At 40.1% G+C, this 20,019-nt stretch overlaps 1 protein-coding gene across 2 annotated transcripts; it reads right to left on the reverse strand.

The window, feature by feature from the left end:
• Nucleotides 1-907: 907 nt before the first annotated feature.
• apbb1 (amyloid beta (A4) precursor protein-binding, family B, member 1 (Fe65)) lies at nucleotides 908-12,049 on the reverse strand. Of its 2 annotated transcripts, XM_043250358.1 has the most exons (15): nucleotides 11,896-12,049; nucleotides 9,286-10,072; nucleotides 8,383-8,573; nucleotides 8,229-8,285; nucleotides 8,078-8,154; nucleotides 7,801-7,861; nucleotides 7,583-7,729; nucleotides 6,795-6,922; nucleotides 6,562-6,567; nucleotides 4,360-4,474; nucleotides 3,939-4,011; nucleotides 3,717-3,797; nucleotides 3,477-3,592; nucleotides 3,215-3,391; nucleotides 908-2,712 (listed from the first exon to the last, which is right to left on the reverse strand). In XM_043250358.1, exons 2-15 carry the CDS (start codon nucleotides 10,061-10,063, stop codon nucleotides 2,548-2,550), a joined length of 2,172 nt encoding a protein of 723 aa, XP_043106293.1. In that variant the 5' UTR covers nucleotides 10,064-10,072; nucleotides 11,896-12,049; the 3' UTR covers nucleotides 908-2,547. The 2 variants fall into 2 exon arrangements, with proteins under 2 accessions (XP_043106293.1, XP_043106294.1); XM_043250359.1 differs by lacking the exon at nucleotides 6,562-6,567.
• Nucleotides 12,050-20,019: the final 7,970 nt, after the last annotated feature.

Here is a 20,019-nt window from a genome sequence, read left to right on the forward strand (position 1 = left end):
TCCAAAATCACTGCAAGTCTAAAATAATGTTGGAAATAAAGTTGATAATTGCAATATTTTTTTTTTCCTTGAATGTAGTGCTACAGTATATAGTGAAGAAACAGAAATGAAGACTCGTGTAGAAACCTTCCTGCTTGATCTGATTTTGATTCTATTTAAAAATTGATTTTAAGTTAATTGCGGCCTCATAGTAAAGCCTGTAGTTTAGAAGACAAATCATAAAAGCTGTGAAAATGAACCCTAAAATATATATGTTGGAGCATCACCAGCTTTCTGGAGATTGTTGGAGATTTTGCAGACAACCACAGAAGATACAGCGAGATGCAACACAATTAAAGCACGATCAGGGTTAAAGAGTTCTGAACAGATGAGACTAAGAGCCTTTTTTAAGCAAGGCATGTCCTGAGTTTAGCTCCAAGCCTAATCAGACACACCTGAAACAGATAATCAAGGTCTTTCTAGTTACAGACACTTACAGACAGGTGTGTTTGGAGGTCAACGACCTCAGAGCGAATTTGGAAAGGTTAAAAAAAATAATAATATTGGCTACATATAAGTATTCAAGAAAATGCCAATCAGACTCCCTGACTGAACGTTTCATCAGCTGAAGAGATTAAAGGCAGAAACTCAGAAACAAGCAGAAGTTGAAATCGACTGTGATCTGCATCTGAAGAATAGCTTTTAATCTTTTACATCTAAGTTCAATCATCCCAATACTTCAGATCACATTAAATAGCAGGCTGTCCTTTTTATCTGATGAACCGTGTATGTGCTTAAACAGCTAATAAAATATTTGCAATTTTTCTTCATTTCTGCCTCATTACTTCAGGAGGGCTGTGTTCATGTAGAATTCAGACCAATACAAAATACTACGGTAGCTGTGAAAGCAAGAAAAAAAAGCTTTAAATGCATTTTCAACTTTTTTTTTTTTTTATTATTCCATCCAGTCACATTATATGCATCTATAGAACATCCAATTTACATTTTAAGAAATCACTTCAACTCGCCTTAAAAAAATGTGAAGACAAAAACATCCTACATCAGTGATAATGTGAGCCAACCTTACATTTTCAGACTAATATAGCTAAAACTGTATTTTAAAAAGCAAATGTACTTTTATCTACCATTTTACCAATCTGTGAATATTTCTCCATAAGCAGGTAACATTTCAAGCTTGTGTTTTAGAGCTGTGTGTTTTGGCACACAAGCAAAGCACCCTCACGGCATTTCATTGAAAACCTGCTACCATTCCTGGATGTAATGCAGAATATTTACACGTACATGAGTGTTATTCTTCTGGTTTTCTAGTGTTACCAACAGCACGGCATTTCAAGAATCACATTACATTATCTAGAGCTACACACAAAGTATTAGAGCAAACAGGGCCAAGATGAAGCATTCAGATACACAAGACATGAAAAGAAAAACCCAAAAAACAAAAACACACATTTAAAAAAAAGATGTGAAGATGGATGAGAAAAATTCATGAGGAACTGAGCCGTCTTGCTCTATTAGTGTATTAAATTCAGTATGTACATTACCCAGAATAATCAAAGAACATGATATTATGAATTCGACACATTCTTTAAAAGTTAAGACATGGCAATATGTTACAACGTTGTATTTGAAAGAAAAAAAAAAATCTATATACAGCAAGACATCCATCGTTGCAATGCATTTAAGATACATTTCCGAAGACTTTCCCCCCCGAGTGTGTAAATATGTGCAGATAACCAGTTGATTTCAATATACAATTGAAAAGAGGGACCAAAAAAACAACCATATTTAGTGACAAAGCAGTATGTACAGACTGAAGAAGCGCAGAGCAGCCTCTAGAGGATCAGTCACATTCTTAAACACACTGTGCTGATGTTAGGTTTGATCATAATCAAAAATATCTTTTTCTTCATTAAGATAAAGCCATCAAACGCACAAAAAAAATGTAAAAGAAATAAAAATAATTTTTTAAAATGTGCTCATTTCAAGCAGGGCTTTCTTAATGAGCAAATACACTTTGGAAGACTAGGATATGTTAATGCTATTTTACAAAATGAATAAAATAGTCTAATTAGTAGTGGGTAAATGTACAGTAATGTATAATATAAGTTAAGTTCATTTTTGACAAACATCAGCATCAATTATAAGGGAAGAGACGAAAGGAAGCAAAGGAAGTGCTGCTTCTTTAAGGAGTCAAAAACAGACGTCAGGAACGTGAGTGGATGAGGAGCGTGGACAGATTTGAAACTTTTTATCCATTCTTCAGAAGACAAGGAAAGCGGTCGGAGCTAAAGGTATGTGTCACGATGCAAAGCCAAATAATAATAAAAAAAGCACATTGCATAGTATATAAGCTCATTTTAGTGTTTCTGATAGCATGCGTAATGTTTAGTGTGATTAGAGAGTGTGGTCCACGTAACATCGATTACATCACATTCATACCCAGTAGTGCTAAATGACTTCTACAGTACATCTGCTAATGTAAACAAACACAGGAAACGCAGCGGAAGAGTAAGGAGTGATGATGACAAAGACGCTTCTTTTCTTTCTTTAGGGCGTCTGAGATCCGGATCTCTTGAAGCTGCCCAGCAGACTCTGAACGCCCTTCTTCACGCTGGAGCCGACCCTGCGGGCGACCGAGTCAGCGGGCGGCCCGGGGAGACACGAGCTCCCGCTGCTGGGAGGCCGAGCGTCCAGACACTTCTGATAGCGCAGCTGTGACAGACGGCAGACATTCACTGACCGGATCGGACCCAGGGCCCACAAACAAAGACAGACGCTGCTTCCGAGGTGGAGGACGTTTATACGGCGCTCGCATTTCATTCTCGAAGGAAACTTTAGGATCGCCTTGAGGTTTCTATTCTCTTTAATTAGGTTTCTTTCTCCTTTGTATTGTGTAACACAATCTAATAAAATAATTCATTGATAAAAAGGTGTTTAAATTGAATAGAATAGTTAATACTTTTGACTCAAATCTTTTCTTAAAAATTGTTTAAAGACTGAAATGTGAAGTTCTGATTTTTTAAAAATGTCTTTAAAAGGCTGATGTTTAAATCTGATGTTAACAGTGCTATCATTTTATACCACTTAATAAGTCTTTAAGTTGTTCTGTTGGCCGCCACTAATTAACGCAAGTTTGAAAACAAACCCTGTTAGTTGTAAACGGAGTAAAAGGTGTAATCAGTATTTGATTGAGATCAGTGAGGTCTGTACTCACCATACAGGCGGCCTGGACGGCCTCGCTCAGACTCGCTGCGTTCGGGTCACACCAGAACATGTGGCAGATGAAGTCTCCGGGTCCCTCTGCCATTATGAACGCAAACGTGTGCACATCTTTCCCGACTCCCATAAACGCCAGGAAACGCACACGACATTCAGAAAGAACTTCCTCCGTCTGTGACAATGAGACAAGAAACATGAGCGGCGTTACCCAAACAAGATTTTCAGACACGGCTCTACATATAAACACCACAACTAACCTCAGAAGTCAGGATAGTGAGTGTAGCAGACGCCACGTTCACCGTCACAGGGGTCCAATCCTCCTTGTCTTTGCCCGTGAGAGCGGCCTCCAACGCCACGTTAATCACATCCATGCCTTCGAGAGACAGACAGCCACGTAACTTTGAGTTAATCATAACCTGTAGCATGTGTGTGTTTCATATGACACAAAAATGGGGAAAATGTGTGTATAATAGTGTAGCAGTTAATAGACGTCCTACCAACTGGCTTCGTCACCGACACACGACCCAAGTAGCGCACCTGGAAGCGCTGGACCAGCTCATTCTTAGGAGCCGGGAACTCTGAAGGAAGAAGGATCTGAGTCAGTCGTAACACTATAATTATTATTATCCATTAGAGTAGAAACTGAGAGAGAAATATCCCAAGCACACATTAAAACAAACAGTTTCATAAACAGAAGCTAGATTCATGTCAGAAGTTACCCTGGAAAGGGACGTCCTTCAGTCGTGAGGGGTCGGTGTTCAGTCTGCTGGATGACTTCCTCTGGGCCATTATCTAGAAGAACACAGACAAAACAATAAACCAGACATAACGTTCTTGACCTGGCTGATCCAAACTGATCTAAAAGAGGTAATGACTAAAAGAAATGAAGACCGTTGGTAGTTAAACGGTCATTAGTAGTCAATGACTCAATGGTTATGATCAACTGAAACCATCGAAAGGTTTCAAAACATTTAAATAGTTTTAAAAACGAAAAAAGTAATGGCGAGTAAATGATGACAGAACTTGAACCATCCTTTAAACACTCGACTCATTGCTGTTGAGTAAATGTTGAATATTTTGGACACTACAGCACAACGTCTTTGACATTTAATCAAGAACCTGAGATTGTTCTGTCCTCACCTTTGAGCAGATGTCATGCAGGCTGGTGGCGATGTTCTTTGCCGGGGTGTCACACCGAAACACGTGACACTTGAGCACGTGAGTCAACTTGTCTCGGGCCACATATGCAAAGTCCCTGCAGTCAGAGACAAGAGACAAACATGAACATACGCATGCTGTCATATCGCTTCAATTCAGCAACACACTGCATGCAAACGTCTCGTGTGTGAAACCCTGCTTCCCTGAATGAGAAACACAGTATGGCCGATGCTGGGAACATGCGACGACTGAACTTAAAATCATTTAAAAATCACATGATTTTATTGTCAGATAGAGATACTCCTCTCTGACGCCTCTTAAGAATTTGGACTTTATTTCAAATGAAGGAAGCCATTTATAGTACCGCCAACACCACAGCGTTTAGTTCTTAATTCAGGGAACTAAGGATATATATGTAACCAAGTCATTCCCTTTCAACGCTATACACACAGACATCCTTCGACAATACTCCTCAGACCAAAGTATGGCTGCGTGATTAATCAGAATTAAACCGGAATCGCAATTTGGCAAAGTCTGCATTTTTTTCCTAAGCACCGCCTGTCAGTGAAAGCCGGTTCTGTGATCAGTTACGCTCCACAGAAGAAAGATCATGTAAATCCTTATCACTGCAGCTGAATAAACAGAAGATTGAACTGCTTTCATTGCTTCAATGTGACAAACAAAACTAACAACTACGGATGTATATGATTCACGTCTTCTCTGTATTTTCATTATAATAACGTTTATTTAAAATGCTATTCTTTATCACTGTGTAGAATACTATGAAAAAATATCTTGCTGCTCCATGTTTTAGAAATTGCAGTGAAATGTGGTCAGGATTATTGTGAAAAACGCCTACATTATCTACTGGAACACTTCTCTCGTGAATGCGTGCAAGATTACGGTTTAGAAAGATGATGGTATGGTTAATAATTCTTACACAAATGCATTGATTCTGGACACCTTTATTAACCCCAAAAGGGTCTTGTGGAGCACTATTTATAATGGATTTATGATGGAAGATCCTGGAAGATCGACTGGACGTACATCATTACATCCAAGAGATTAATGATTTGAGAGCTTATGAACATGGGCGGAAAACGCCAACATATCCACTCTGTGGAGCGAGGACCTCACTATATACAAGAAAACTACTCCTATAATCCATACTGCTTCATCCACTGGAGATGAATCAGCACGAGCTGCTCATTATGAGGAGTCAGTGAAGCAATGCCTATATTCTATATAGACTTCAGATAGATAGAATTGCTGTGGTTTGCATCAGCGGCCGATGCGGCGATGCTTGCACTAATTCTTGTCTGCAGATATATAAGACAAATATCTCCAAGTAAATTTGACAATCACATTTTTCACTGTCTATATATTGTTATGAGCATAGTAAAGCACTTCTCTAAGCTGATATATTTAAATAATTATTCATTTGTCAAGTTAATACACAATATGGCTTATTACCAAATGACAAACAAGTTAAATATTAAATACGTAGTCTGATGATGACAATTTGACATCTAGCCAGTTAACAGGACTAGCACTATCTTTAACAAGCGTATGGCCATTTTGTCAGAAAACACAAATCTGTGTTTTAGCAGCTTGTAAATGACCTGGACGTGACTGCATATAAAGGACCGCAAGCTCTATATCATACTAACAGTATGTTACACAGAGAGATGTAATACATTACAGTGATGTCATGGACACGCTAATGAACGGCATCTAGTGACACTCTGAATCTGTACACAGATCTTTTCCACACAACAGTAGTTCACAGGCACCACATTGTCAAGATCCAGATGTTTGTTTCAATTAAGTACAGAACTAGGACTAATTTCAGTTTAGAAAATAATAGTAAGCAGAAAGTAACTAGAGGGGAAGTTTTTTCAGTGAATAACTTCTGCTCCTCACACAAAGCCATCAGATGCATCAGAAGAAAGAGAATATAGTGCAAGACACGTTGCTTTTAGAAGCTTAACAGCTGTGGTATCTATCTATGAACTGTTGTTGAAGGTAAAAGTGACAAACATTCTTCCAAAATTATCCTTGTGTTAGACGGGGAAGTCTAATCGGCGCATGGTGTGAAAAATTATTTCATTTTGGGTGCAGTACGTTTGGTAATGTAATAAGTACACAGAAGCCAACAAACAATACAATACAGTAACACACTACCTCTCCCTGGGATCCAAGATGCAGCAGGACAGACAGAACAAAAACACAACATCATCATTTAGCAATGTCTGAAACAATTCAACATAAGCAGCTTCAGAGTGGTGCAGTTGCTACAAAAGCGCTGAAACTCAAGCCGATTTATTTCCAGTAACATTGTGCGTGTGTCAGTGCGTTCACACACTTTATTAATCCAAAGCAGAGCGAGTCTCTTAACCTTTAAGGACCAGACGTACCTGCCATCATCCCGTCCGACTCCCCACACGCGGATGCTGATGATGGGCTGAGAGTGCAGCAGCGTTCCCCCGTGAGGCTCGATCAGGTTCAGAGTCTCATTCTCCAGCACCAGAAGCATCTCCTTCCCCTGCACGAACACAGAGACACACTGAGCGCCCTGAAACCCTACACTTAACGTCACTCCTCGTTCCATCGAATAAACTCATCTTTTGGGCTCCATCAGATCTCAACAAATTAGACAATCCAATGAAACGCTTCATCTGTAAAGGATTTCATTCACAGGATTACCTGCAAACAGACATTACACCTGGCTATGTAATGCATACCGCAAAACATTTGAATTTCCAGAAAAAATTATTTATAATAAACATGCTTATTCATATACAGGACGTTTAGTGTCCCTGGGCTGAGATCTGGAGGCTGTGGGTGTAGTTTATCACGGGTGATTTTTGAGGGTTTATGTCAACGCTTAATGCATTATTTTGTTTTTTTGAGCGTCAGTGAATGTTTTGCAGCTTCTGTGATAGTTGTGCATGAGCCCTTAATTGCCATCTGCGTTAATAAACTGTCATACTGTTCGGCAAGGGGACAAATAGGCAGAAGATGCTGGAAAACCAATGGATTTTTTGTGAATAAGAGACGTGCATCGTGGTTTGTTTTGATAAAGATAGCTATTTCATTTCATAGAAAGTTAAGCAAACAGTAATTCTGTTCTTAATATATGAGTACATAATACAATGAGTAGATTCAAATCATATTCTAGCAATTTCCACACATATGCACAAACCTCGCCCCAGATGCCAGCCGTGTCATCTAGATTGTGTTTCTGGTAGGACAGCTGTCGGATGCAGTTATTAACGGCAACGCTACTCCTGCCAGGAGCCATTTCCTCTTCTGATATCTCCACCCAGCCCAGAGAACGCACTGCAAAGCACTGAACAACAACACGAACATTGAGAAGACATGCTTCTTTAGTAGAGTGTATGCGGTCAGTCACCTGCTCACCTTCGCCCCCTCATTACTGCTGAAATAAGTCTGTTCCTCTTCCTCCTCAGACTGGGAAAAGCTGCACACAACAGGAAGACAACAGGATAAATCTTTCTTTTGCTCAAACAACAGAGCCTGGCACCAACAAGACCAAGATCATGGCCACGATTACTGAGAACTTCAGTTGAATGCAACGAGTAAAAAGCATGCGTCTAATTCATAAATGCAAAATGCACACAAGGCATAACGCAGCATAACGTTCAGCGGCAGGAGTGTGGTTTAACTGATCGTATACCTGAGATTGATGGAGGCATAACGTAGAGTCGCTCCCTCAAACTCCTTCAGACTTTCATCAGAAGCCACGTCCTCCTTCTAAACAATAAATAAGCATTATATGGATTCACACAAACAGAAGGAGATTGTCTCTGGCTCCGTTATGAACCTACCTGCCAGTGGTCTTCTTCAATGAATGTGTCTGGATGAGAATCGCCACTCCATGTGATCTAAACACAAATGTGCTCGTGTTTAAACACATCACCAGACACACAGCTAGGAATATTATTAACAGCACACAGTTTTCTGTACTGTAGGTGTGTGTACCTGTGGCTCATCAGCAGGTGTGACCGCAGGTGATGTGCTGGCTGGTCTGTCCTCCAGGGGCCCAGGTGGCTCCCATTGTGTGGTCCCTGTGGGAATGTGCCAGTAGTAGGTGCCTGATGTGTCCTGCACTCGCATCCACCCGGCGGGCAGGTCCGTGTCCGTTTCAAATGCACTGCCATCCCAGTAGGACTCTACCAAAAATGTAATGAGATATTCTTATACATATCAACATTTTTTTCTAATGATCCACAAGACGCTGGTTGACATGCTTAAGTGTGTTTGATTAGGGTTAGAGAGAAACTGTAAGAGGAAAAAGATTTGAGGATTCCCGTTTCACAGGAACATCAAAAATTTTATTTCTGCACAGACATTTACATTAAGAGATTGTGCGGAGATATCATGTTGCCTTCAATTTCAGGACGCCTCCTTTAATTCTAGAAAACAGAATGATGCATCTGGTGTGTGTGGTTTTGTAGAATTTTTACAGCTCTTAAAATTTATTTTGCTTTGGACCAAATATTGACGTTAAATCCACAAATAAAATGTTATGGTTTCAACTGCATCGTAAAGAATGCAGAGCTTGATTTTATTAATGGTTATTTTCAAAGCGTTCAATGCACTCTGGTTCATAAAGAAATTTAATAATGTGCATTTGTTCTAACAAATAAGGCTTTGCTCAAAACTAAAAGTTTAAAATAATTTGTCTACAATTTCTACACTCTGCGTTGTTTCAAAACACAAGGAAAAATCTGCTCTTAGCCAAAATGGTTTCCAAAATATTGCACGTATAATAATGGCAAAAATGTATTGTAGTGCATCCCTACTCCAATTCTCTTTACCTCTTTAACTGACCTTCATAAAAACAGAATCTAGAGGGAGGTGGAGTTAAACAGGGTCTGGTACCTGGCTCTCCGTCCGGGGTGCTGCTTGCAGTGCTTCCCTGAGACAGCGACATGCAGCTGGAGTCCTCGTCGCTGGGAATAACGCTCTTACTGAACAGCACACAAGCATTTCTGCTGCCACCTTCACCTCCTTTCTTCTGGATCTCAGACGAATCGGCGTTCTCGCCTCCGCTGGGATTTAAGTTTTCCTCTTTCTCTCTCTCTACTTCCTCGTCTCTCGCCTGCTCCTGGTTTTCTTGATTCTTCTCCATCAGAGCGTTAGAAGAGTAAATGAGAAGAGGTTCCTCGGCCGCCCAGCTGTGCAGGTCAGAGCAGAGCGCTTTCAGGGTCTTGTTCTTCTCTTCATGGCGCCGCTGTGAGTTCTGGTTTGGGTTTCTGTCAGTGGACTCGTTCTTGTTTTCCACCAGGTTGAGATTCTGGTCTTGCTGCTGTTGCTCTGCTAGCTTGCATATTTGATTCTGACCTTCCTTCATCCACTTGGCGTTGCTCTCGGAGCCTGGAAGACCGTGTTCATTCTCCTGATTTCTGCTCCATTCATCTTCCTGGTGCCGGAGGGATGCATCCTCATCGTCATCTAGTCCTCCCATAATGCCTCTGAGAAGCTGGAGAGAGTTTGTGCTGCCGTAATTAAGTTGAGTCTTAATAGAGAAAGGATTTGAGCCGCGAGTCTCTGTCAGGCCCAACTTCCTTTCGTGTGATAAGCAGAGGTGGTCAAGGGTCAGTGAAGGCGGGATGTACGTGTTTTCATTGAGTAGATCCGATGGGCTCTTCACAGACATGGCACAGAGCTGTAACGTACATTCACAATTATACTGTGACAGCGTCTCAAATACGACATTTCACACACAAACTCAGACTCACTGGCATGAACATGGAGCGACCTGTGAGATCGTTTTTATCATATTGTTGACTATATTTGTTTGTTGGGCCAGTGTTTTTGTGGCTTTAGGGTGTAAAGACCTTCAAAAAACCTCATATAATTTGCCGGAGTGATATGGACGTGCAATGCGGTCATTACATTCACACCGTTTTTCCCAGAAAATATTTCACACACCTTACAATGTTTGTCTGCCAATCAGATTCAAGCTTTCAACAGCCCGTAAAATGAACTAAACAACATGGGAAAATTGCGTTGATTGGTTTCTTTTTGGTTAATCATCCAGCCATGTTGTGAATAAAATGGTTTATTGAAAAATAAAATAAAACATCCCTTTACTTATTGACCAGCTCTACATGAAGTGAGCTAAACATACAGGAAATGATTCTTAAAAGAATGCAAAGTTGTTTTTGTGACAAACTATTTATGAATGTTTTTTATTTGCAAATCTCATTAAATTTGTGAAATTAATTCATTTTAAAATTAATTGTAGATCTCATTCCGATTCTCTCTTTACATCTATTTGTGGATCACAATATATTTATCTGGAATTACGGAATGCATCTTTCTTCATATTCAAATTCTGTTTGATAGCTTTAGGTAAGAAACAGATGGATACGCAAGTCATCAATTTTCTGTAAAGCTAGATGGTATCTGGACAGTATTACGTAATGTGAAATAACACAATAATATATCCCAAAGTCAGTGTATGTCACTAATAAGTCTGCTTGTGTCTGTATTGAATGAGACGCGCAGCTTCATTTCTTACAGACTCCTGAGGCTCACTTCTCAAGCAAAAACTAGTCAAAAATAAGAGATCTTCATGAAAAGTGGTTGAACTTGAAATGAAGAGTGAAATATTCTAACCACTACTACTAAAACCTAACAATAATTTTACTATAAAAAAAGCAGCCAGGATATTTGTTCACCCATGTTTAAGTTCACACTGTTCTATTCTGAAACATCCTGTTTGACAAAATAAGTGTAACATTTTTCTTATAAAATCAACTTTTTTATTCATTAATTTGACACAGTTTTTATGATAGACGTGTATTTGATCAGAAAAAAGGCATCTTACTCTGTAGAGTTTAAATGTAAAAGGAGAGAATTTAATTCCACATTAATGGCAAATGAGTATCCTGACTGATAACGTATGAAATGAAAAAAAGGTCCATATACATGATATGCCCTATATTATCTGATATCTGAGCTGATTTATCATATAAGACCATTCGATCAAACGGTAATTTAATCCACAGACAGGCCATGAATGCTAGTTACTTCTACTACTGCTAACGTTACAACTAGCTAATGATAATCAAATAAAGATTCACTCGTGTATTTGATTCAAACAGAGGTTTAATCCCATTTTATGCCACTTTATTGAGATCTGACTAATTAAAAGCATTTTTAAAGCTGTCATATTTATTGTATTTTAAATAAAGCTGATGTATTTGACCAAATGGTGATTTAATAAATAAAACAGGCCTTATTCGCTACTCCCGCGTTATTACTATTAATACTGTTATTATTACTATTATATCAATATCACTTACATCCTAACACTGGGGTTAACAGATGACACCAGGACTATAGAAATAGTGATGTCTGTCTCCCTGTTGATGTGTTTATCTGTCGTTCACTCAATCACATTCACACATTCATCGCGCCACATACACCATAAACCCCGAGTCACGCCGCGCGCTGATTATGTGTAATAAAACATTCACTCACCGTTAATAAAATCCTCTCATCGATGTCGATCCGCGTCGTCGATATTTTGGAAATCCTCAGACACCCTCTACAACATCACCGTTACACAGCTAACGCTGCTAAGCTAGCCCACGCAACGTACTACGTCACTGTGACGTAGGTAAAACGCTGCTGCTTATTGGTGGCGAACGTGCAAGACTCCTCCTTTATTTTCTGTCTCGGCCGCATTGATTTAGCGCAGTGTTTCCAAATGTCGGTCCTGGCCTGCTGCGCTCTGTACGTTACTCTTCAGCATCTCTGATCAACATCTTCAGTTAGACAGCAGTGGAGCTAAATAAAGAATCACAGGGTCCCCGTGCATTTAGGATAAGACGTGCATTTGAAAACTGATATAAAGATATAATGGCAATATCATCCGATTAGGTTTGTACACATATTAAACCGCAAAGCAAACATCTATCACACAGTTTATGCAATGCAATGTCAATTATTAACTTGAAACAGGTCTCTCCCTCACTCTCTACTAATGAACCGATGAGTTCAATCAGAGACATACAAAAAAACACTGCTTTAGCTGTGAGTGACGGCTGCCTTGATATTCACTGCTTTTATTACATTTTAATAAATGTCTAAGAGTGTTTAAAAAGTAAGAACTTTATGAAACATGCATGTGTCTCTGATAAACAACCTTGTTTTAATACAAGATATTTTATAGCATATTAATAATTGAACCTGCTCACGTGGATACACTGTGTACAATACGTGTCATAGATTTTACATATTGATTATGGATAACTGTGCTACATATACTCTATTATTAATCCCCATAACAAAGTTTTATTAGAAATGCCATGGTGAAACAGTGAAGCAAACCTATTATTAATTTGTGGGTACACTCTCAAAAAATACACATGCTTAAAAATTCTTCACGGTGATGCCATATGTGATGCCACAAAGAACCATTCAGTAAAAGGTTCTTTAAAGAATTATATTGCCAATATCTACTGCGGACAAGGATCCACTTCATCTATAGCCTTCTATAGTTTGTTTTCACTTTTGAAACAAAATGTTTACGCCCATATCTTTTTCGATTACAATGCAAAAAGAATTTGGCGGTATTTGGCATGCCTGCATGTTTCCTATTTTTCCTTTCCTCGCCTCAAGGTGGCAATAGCAGCTGACGTCTACTCTAACTTTAGCATCTTTCTATTCAACCAATGCAGAAAGTGCTATCAAGTTGGGGTAAATTTTTTCTGACTGATTTTTCTTGTGTCCACCTGGACTTCATTCATGTGTCTTTCATGTGAAGAAGACCTTCACCCTCTAGATGACTACAAAGAGAAGCATTTGTGGTCCTGTATAAAAAAAATAAGTGCTTCACTTTGGGGCAGTCTTGTTGGTGTTTGTTCACCGTGGGCTTCGCTCATTGTCATCGCTACAGCAGCATACCCATTATAAACAATAGAGGGTGCTGTTTTAATCAAAGTATTGGCAATCACTCTTTCTTTTCTGTACTTTAGATTAGTGTGGTTCTGTATTGTACTCCAGTAATTTCAACAATCCAAAAATAGCATAATTGTTGCATTTGCATGAAATGCTTAAATGTGTGAAAAGTCCACCCATGCCCAATAATGCTGATGATTTCCAAAGGTATTAACGCTGCAATCAACGTTTAATGGGCTATCAAAAATGCATATGTGCCAACGACCTCCCCAAACGCAAAGGTGTGTGGACCGCCTTTATAATGGGTGCTGCAAACCTCGCTGCTCAGACAAGCTCGTTCTACAAGCAGGCAGCATTCTCCTGGTGCCTCTGCCTACACGTGACCTCCAGAAATGTTTAGGAGTTTCAGTCCTCAAAAGGGACAAGATTTTCAACTGCTCCTATAGTCACCATCAGTACCCTCACAATGGCACTGACTTGTCTGTTGTATTGGGTAAGTGCTTTTTGTTGGGGTAGTTTCAAGTGACCAGTGCTTCAGGAGATGATTGCCAAGCTGAGTTCTACACGCAACAATCATTTAATCAGAGCATTCGACACACTAAGATTACTTCAAATGGGAGCATTGATTTGTCCTATGTTCATAAGTGCTTCTCTTTGGGGTAGTTTTAATGAGGAAATGTACTGCGGGCAAGGATCCACTTCTTCTATAGCCTGTTTGTTTTCACTTTTGAAACAAAATGTTTTCACCCATTTCTTTTTCGCTTACAGTGCAAAAAGTATTTGGCGATATTTGTCCACTATTTGGCATGCCTGCATGTTTCCTATTTTTCCTTTACTCGCCTCAAGGCTTAAATAGCAGCTGATGTCTACTCTAACTTTAGCATCTTTCTATTCAACCAATGCAGAAAGTGCTATCAAGTTGGGGTAAATGTTTCCTGATTGATTTCCTTATGTCCACCTGGGCGTCATTTACGTGTGGTTCATGTGAAGAAGACCCTCAAGATGACTACAAAGAGAAGCATTTGTGGTCCCGTGTAAGATAAGTGCTTCTCTTTGGGGCAGTCTTGTTGGTGTTTGTTCATCACAGGGTTCTGCAGTTGCCATCGCTACAGTAGAACGCCCAGTGTAACTTTCAGAATGGACACAGTTTTCAACGGTTACTATTGTCACCATCGGTACCCTAACATTGGCACTGACTTGTCTGTTGTTTTTGGTAAGTGCTATTTGTTGGGGTAGTTTCAAGTGACCAGTGCTTCAGGGCATAATCGCCACGCTGAGTTCCACAGAAAGAGGTCGCTTAATCCTAGCCTTCAACACATCTCTTCAGATGGGACTATTGATTGACCCGATGTTCAGAAGGGCTTTTTGGAATAAATTACCACTATATGGCATGTTCGACTTTAGCCAGTTTTTCATGGGCTTCCCGAAAAGAAGCTGACATCTACTCTAACTTTAGCATCTTTCTATTCAACCAATGCAGAAAGTGCTATCAAGTTGGGGTAAATGTTTGTTGACTGATTTCCTTGTGTCCACCTGGATTTCATTCACGTGTGTTTCATATGAAGAAGACCCTCTAGATGACTACAAAGAGAAGCATTTGTGGTCCTGTATAAAAAAAATAAGTGCTTCACTTTGGGGCAGTCTTGTTGGTGTTTGTTCATCGTGGGCTTCGCTCATTGTCATCGTTACAGCAGCATACCCATTATAAACAATAGAGGGTGCTGTTTTAATCAAAGAATTGGTCTATCACTCTTTCTTTTCTGTACTTTAGATTAGTGTGGTTGTGTGTTGTACTCCAGTAATTTCAACAATCCAAAAATAGCATAATTGTTGCATTTGCATGAAATGCTTAAATGTGTGAAAAGTCCACCCATGCCCAATAATGCTGATGATTTGCTGAAGGTATTAACGCTGCAATCAGCGTTTAATGGGCTATCAAAAATGCATACGTGCCAACGGCCTCCCCAAACGCAAAGGTGTGTGGACCGCCTTTATAATGGGTGCTGCAAACCTCACTGCTCAGACAAGCTCGTTCTACAAGCAGGCAGCACTCTCCTGATGCCTCTGCCTACACATGACCTCCAGAAATGTTTAGGAGTTTCAGTCGTCAAAAGGGACACGATTTTCAACTGCTCCTACAGTCACCATCAGTACCCTCACAATGGCACTGACTTGTCTGTTGTATTGGGTAAGTGCTTTTTGTTGGGGTAGTTTCAAGTGACCAGTGCTTCAGGAGATGATTGCCAAGCTGAGTTCTACACGCAACAATCATTTAATCAGAGCATTCGACACACTAAGATTACTTCAAATGGGAGCATTGATTTGTCCTATGTTCATAAGTGCTTCTCTTTGGGGTAGTTTTAATGAGGAAATGTACTGCGGGCAAGGATCCACTTCTTCTATTACTTGTTTGTTTTTACTTTTGAAACAAAATGTTTTCACCCATATCCTTCTCGCTTACAGTGCAAAAAGGATTTGGCGATATTTGTCCACTAATTGGCATGCTTGCATGTTTCCTAGTTTTCCTTAACTCGCTTCAAGGCGGAAATAGCAGCTGATGTCTACTCTAACTTTAGCATCTTTCTATTCAATCAATGCAGAAAGTGCTATCAAGTTGGGGTAAATGTTTCCTGATTGATTTCCTTATGTCCACCTGTGCGTCATTTACGTGTGGTTCATGTGAAGAAGACCCTCAAGATCACTACAAAGAGAAGCATTTGTGGTCCCGTGTAAGAATAAGTGCTTCTCTTTGGGGCAGTCTTGTTTGTGTTTGTTCATCACAGGGTTCTGCAGTTGCCATTGATACAGTAGAATGCCCATTGTAAATTTCAGAATGGACACAGTTTTCAACGGTTACTATTGTCACCATCGGTACCCTCACATTGGCACTGACTTGTCTGTTGTTTTTGGTAAGTGCTATTTGTTGGGGTAGTTTCAAGTGACCAGTGCTTCAGGGCGTAATCGCCACACTGAGTTCCACAGAAAGAGGTCGCTTAAACCTAGCCTTCAACACATCTCTTCAGATGGGACTATTGATTGACCCGATGTTCAGAAGGGCTTTTTGGAATAAATTACCACTATATGGCATGTTCGACTTTAGCCAGTTTTTCATGGGCTTCCCGAAAAGAAGCTGACGTCTACTCTAACTTTAGCATCTTTCTATTCAACCAATGCAGAAAGTGCTATCAAGTTGGGGTTCATAAGTGCTTCTCTTTGGGGTAGTTTTAATGAGGAAATGTACTGTGAGCAAGGATCCATTCTTCTATTATTTGTTTGTTTTTACTTTTGAAACAAAATGTTTTCACCCATATCCTTCACAGTGCAAAAAGGATTTGGTGATATTTGTCCACTATTTGGCATGCTTGCACGTTTCCTGTGTTTCTTTTCAGGCGGCAAAGCAGCTGACGTCTACTCTAACTTTAGCATCTTTCTATTCAACCAATGCAGGAAGTGCTATCAAGTTTGGGTAAATGTTTGATGACTGAACTACCTGTGTGCACCTTGACTTGATTCAGTTTTGTTTCGTTTGAAGAAGACCCTCAAGATGACTACAAAGAGAAGCATTTGTGATTCTGTGTAAAAAATTGTGCTGCTTTTGGGGCAGTCTTGTTGGTGTTTGTTCATCGTGGGCTTCGCTCATTGCCATCGCTGCAGCTGCATACCCATTGTAAACACAAGAGGGTGCCGTTTTAACCAAAGTATTGGCAATCACTCTTTTTTTTTTCTGTACTTTAGATTAGTGTGGTTCTGTATTGTAATCCAGTAATTTCAACAATCTTGAAAATAGCATAATTGTTGCATTTGCATGAAATGCTTAAATGTGTGAAAAGTCCACCCATGCCCAATAATGCTGATGATTTCCAAAGGTATTAACGCTGCAATCAACGTTTAATGGGCTATCAAAAATGCATATGTGCCAACGGCCTCCCCAAACGCAAAGGTGTGTGGACCGCCTTTATAATGGGTGCTGCAAACCTCACTGCTCAGACAAGCTCGTTCTACAAGCAGGCAGCACTCTCCTGGTGCCTCTGCCTACACATGACCTCCAGAAATGTTTAGGAGTTTCAGTCGTCAAAAGGGACACGATTTTCAACTGCTCCTACAGTCACCATCAGTACCCTCACAATGGCACTGACTTGTCTGTTGTATTGGGTAAGTGCTTTTTGTTGGGGTAGTTTCAAGTGACCAGTGCTTCAGGAGATGATTGCCAAGCTGAGTTCTACACGCAACAATCATTTAATCAGAGCATTCGACACACTAAGATTACTTCAAATGGGAGCATTGATTTGTCCTATGTTCATAAGTGCTTCTCTTTGGGGTAGTTTAATGAGGAAATGTACTGCGGGCAAGGATCCACTTCTTCTATAGCCTGTTTGTTTTCACTTTTGAAACAAAATGTTTTCACCCATATCTTTTTCGCTTACAGTGCAAAAAGTATTTGGCGATATTTGTCCACTATTTGGCATGCCTGCATGTTTCCTATTTTTCCTTTACTCGCCTCAAGGCGGAAATAGCAGCTGATGTCTACTCTAACTTTAGCATCTTTCTATTCAACCAATGCAGAAAGTGCTATGAAGTTGGGGTAAATGTTTTCTGATTGATTTCCTTATGTCCACCTGGGCGTCATTTACGTGTGGTTCATGTGAAGAAGACCCTCAAGATCACTACAAAGAGAAGCATTTGTGGTCCCATGTAAGAATAAGTGCTTCTCTTTGGGGCAGTCTTGTTGGTGTTTGTTCATCACAGGGTTCTCCAGTTGCCATCGCTACAGTAGAATGCACAGGGTAACTTTCAGAATGGACACAGTTATCAACGGTTACTATTGTCACTATCGGTACCCTCACAATGGCACTGACTTGTCTGTTGTTTTTGGTAAGTGCTATTTGTTGGGGTAGTTTCAAGTGACCAGTGCTCCAGGGCATAATCGCCACGCTGAGTTCCACAGAAAGAGGTCGCTTAATCCTAGCCTTCAACACATCTCTTCAGATGGGACTTTTGATTGACCCTTTGTTCAGAAGGGCTTTTTGGAATAAATTACCACTATATGGCATGTTCGCCTTTAGCCAGTTTTTCATGGGCTTCCCGAAAAGAAGCTGACGTCTACTCTAACTTTAGCATCTTTCTATTCAACCAATGCAGAAAGTGCTATCAAGTTGGGGTAAATGTTTGCTGACTGATTTCCTTGTGTCCACCTGGATTTCATTCACGTGTGTTTCATATGAAGAAGACCCTCTAGATGACTACAAAGAGAAGCATTTGTGGTCCTGTATAAAAAAAATAAGTGCTTAACTTTAGGGCAGTCTTGTTGGTGTTTGTTCACCGTGGGCTTCGCTCATTGTCATCGCTACAGCAGCATACCCATTGTAAACAATAGAGGGTGCTGTTTTAATCAAACTATTGGTCTATCACCCTTTCTTTTCTGTACTTTAGATTAGTGTGGTTTTTTGTTGTACTCCAGTAATTTCAACAATCCGAAAATAGCATAATTGTTGCATTTGCATGAAATGCTTAAATGTGTGAAAAGTCCACCCATGCCCAATAATGCTGATGATTTCCAAAGGTATTAACACTGCAATCACCGTTTAATGGGCTATCAAAAATGCATATGTGCCAACGACCTCCCAAAACGCAAAGGTGTGTGGACCGCCTTTATAATGGGTGCTGCAAACCTCACTGCTCAGACAAGCTCGTTCTACAAGCAGGCAGCACTCTCCTGGTGCCTCTGCCTACACATGACCTCCAGAAATGTTTAGGAGTTTCAGTCGTCAAAAGGGACAAGATTTTCAACTGCTCCTATAGTCACCATCAGTACCCTCACAATGGCACTGACTTGTCTGTTGTATTGGGTAAGTGCTTTTTGTTGGGGTAGTTTCAAGTGACCAGTGCTTCAGGAGATGATTACCAAGCTGAGTTCTACACGCAACAATCATTTAATCAGAGCATTCGACACACTAAGATTACTTCAAATGGGAGCATTGATTTGTCCTATGTTCATAAGTGCTTCTCTTTGGGGTAGTTTTAATGAGGAAATGTACTGTGAGCAAGGATCCATTCTTCTATTATTTGTTTGTTTTTACTTTTGAAACAAAATGTTTTCACCCATATCCTTCTCGCTTACAGTGCAAAAAGGATTTGGTGATATTTGTCCACTATTTGGCATGCTTGCACGTTTCCTGTGTTTCCTTTGCTCGCCCCCAAGGCGGCAAAAGCAGCTGACGTCTACTCTAACTTTAGCATCTTTCTATTCAACCAATGCAGAAAGTGCTATCAAGTTGGGGTAAATGTTTTCTGATTGATTTCCTTATGTCCACCTGGGCGTCATTTACGTGTGGTTCATGTGAAGAAGACCCTCAAGATGACTACAAAGAGAAGCATTTGTGGTCCCGTGTAAGAATAAGTGCTTCTCTTTGGGGCAGTCTTGTTTGTGTTTGTTCATCACAGGGTTCTGCAGTTGCCATCGCTACAGTAGAATGCCCAGTGTAACTTTCAGAATGGACACAGTTTTCAACGGTTACTATTGTCACCATCGGTACCCTCACATTGGCACTGACTTGTCTGTTGTTTTTGGTAAGTGCTATTTGTTGGGGTAGTTTCAAGTGACCAGTGCTTCAGGGCGTAATCGCCACGCTGAGTTCCACAGAAAGAGGTCGCTTAATCCTAGACTTCAACACATCTCTTCAGATGGGACTATTGATTGACCCG

This window comes from Puntigrus tetrazona, chromosome 10 (genome assembly GCF_018831695.1).
Source record: "Puntigrus tetrazona isolate hp1 chromosome 10, ASM1883169v1, whole genome shotgun sequence".
Classification (NCBI taxonomy): domain Eukaryota; kingdom Metazoa; phylum Chordata; class Actinopteri; order Cypriniformes; family Cyprinidae; genus Puntigrus; species Puntigrus tetrazona.

Bases quoted from the DNA above. Each gene is read 5' to 3' on its own strand.
- apbb1 (XM_043250358.1), bottom strand. From the start codon at position 10,063: ATGTCTGTGAAGAGCCCATCGGATCTACTCAATGAAAACACGTACATC. The intron at 8,574-9,285 runs GTACCAGACCCT...CATTTTTGGTAG, and splicing joins CACCCCGGACGGAGAGCCAG to AGTCCTACTGGGATGGCAGT. The intron at 8,155-8,228 runs GTAGGTTCATAA...TTTATTGTTTAG, and splicing joins TTGAAGAAGACCACTGGCAG to AAGGAGGACGTGGCTTCTGA.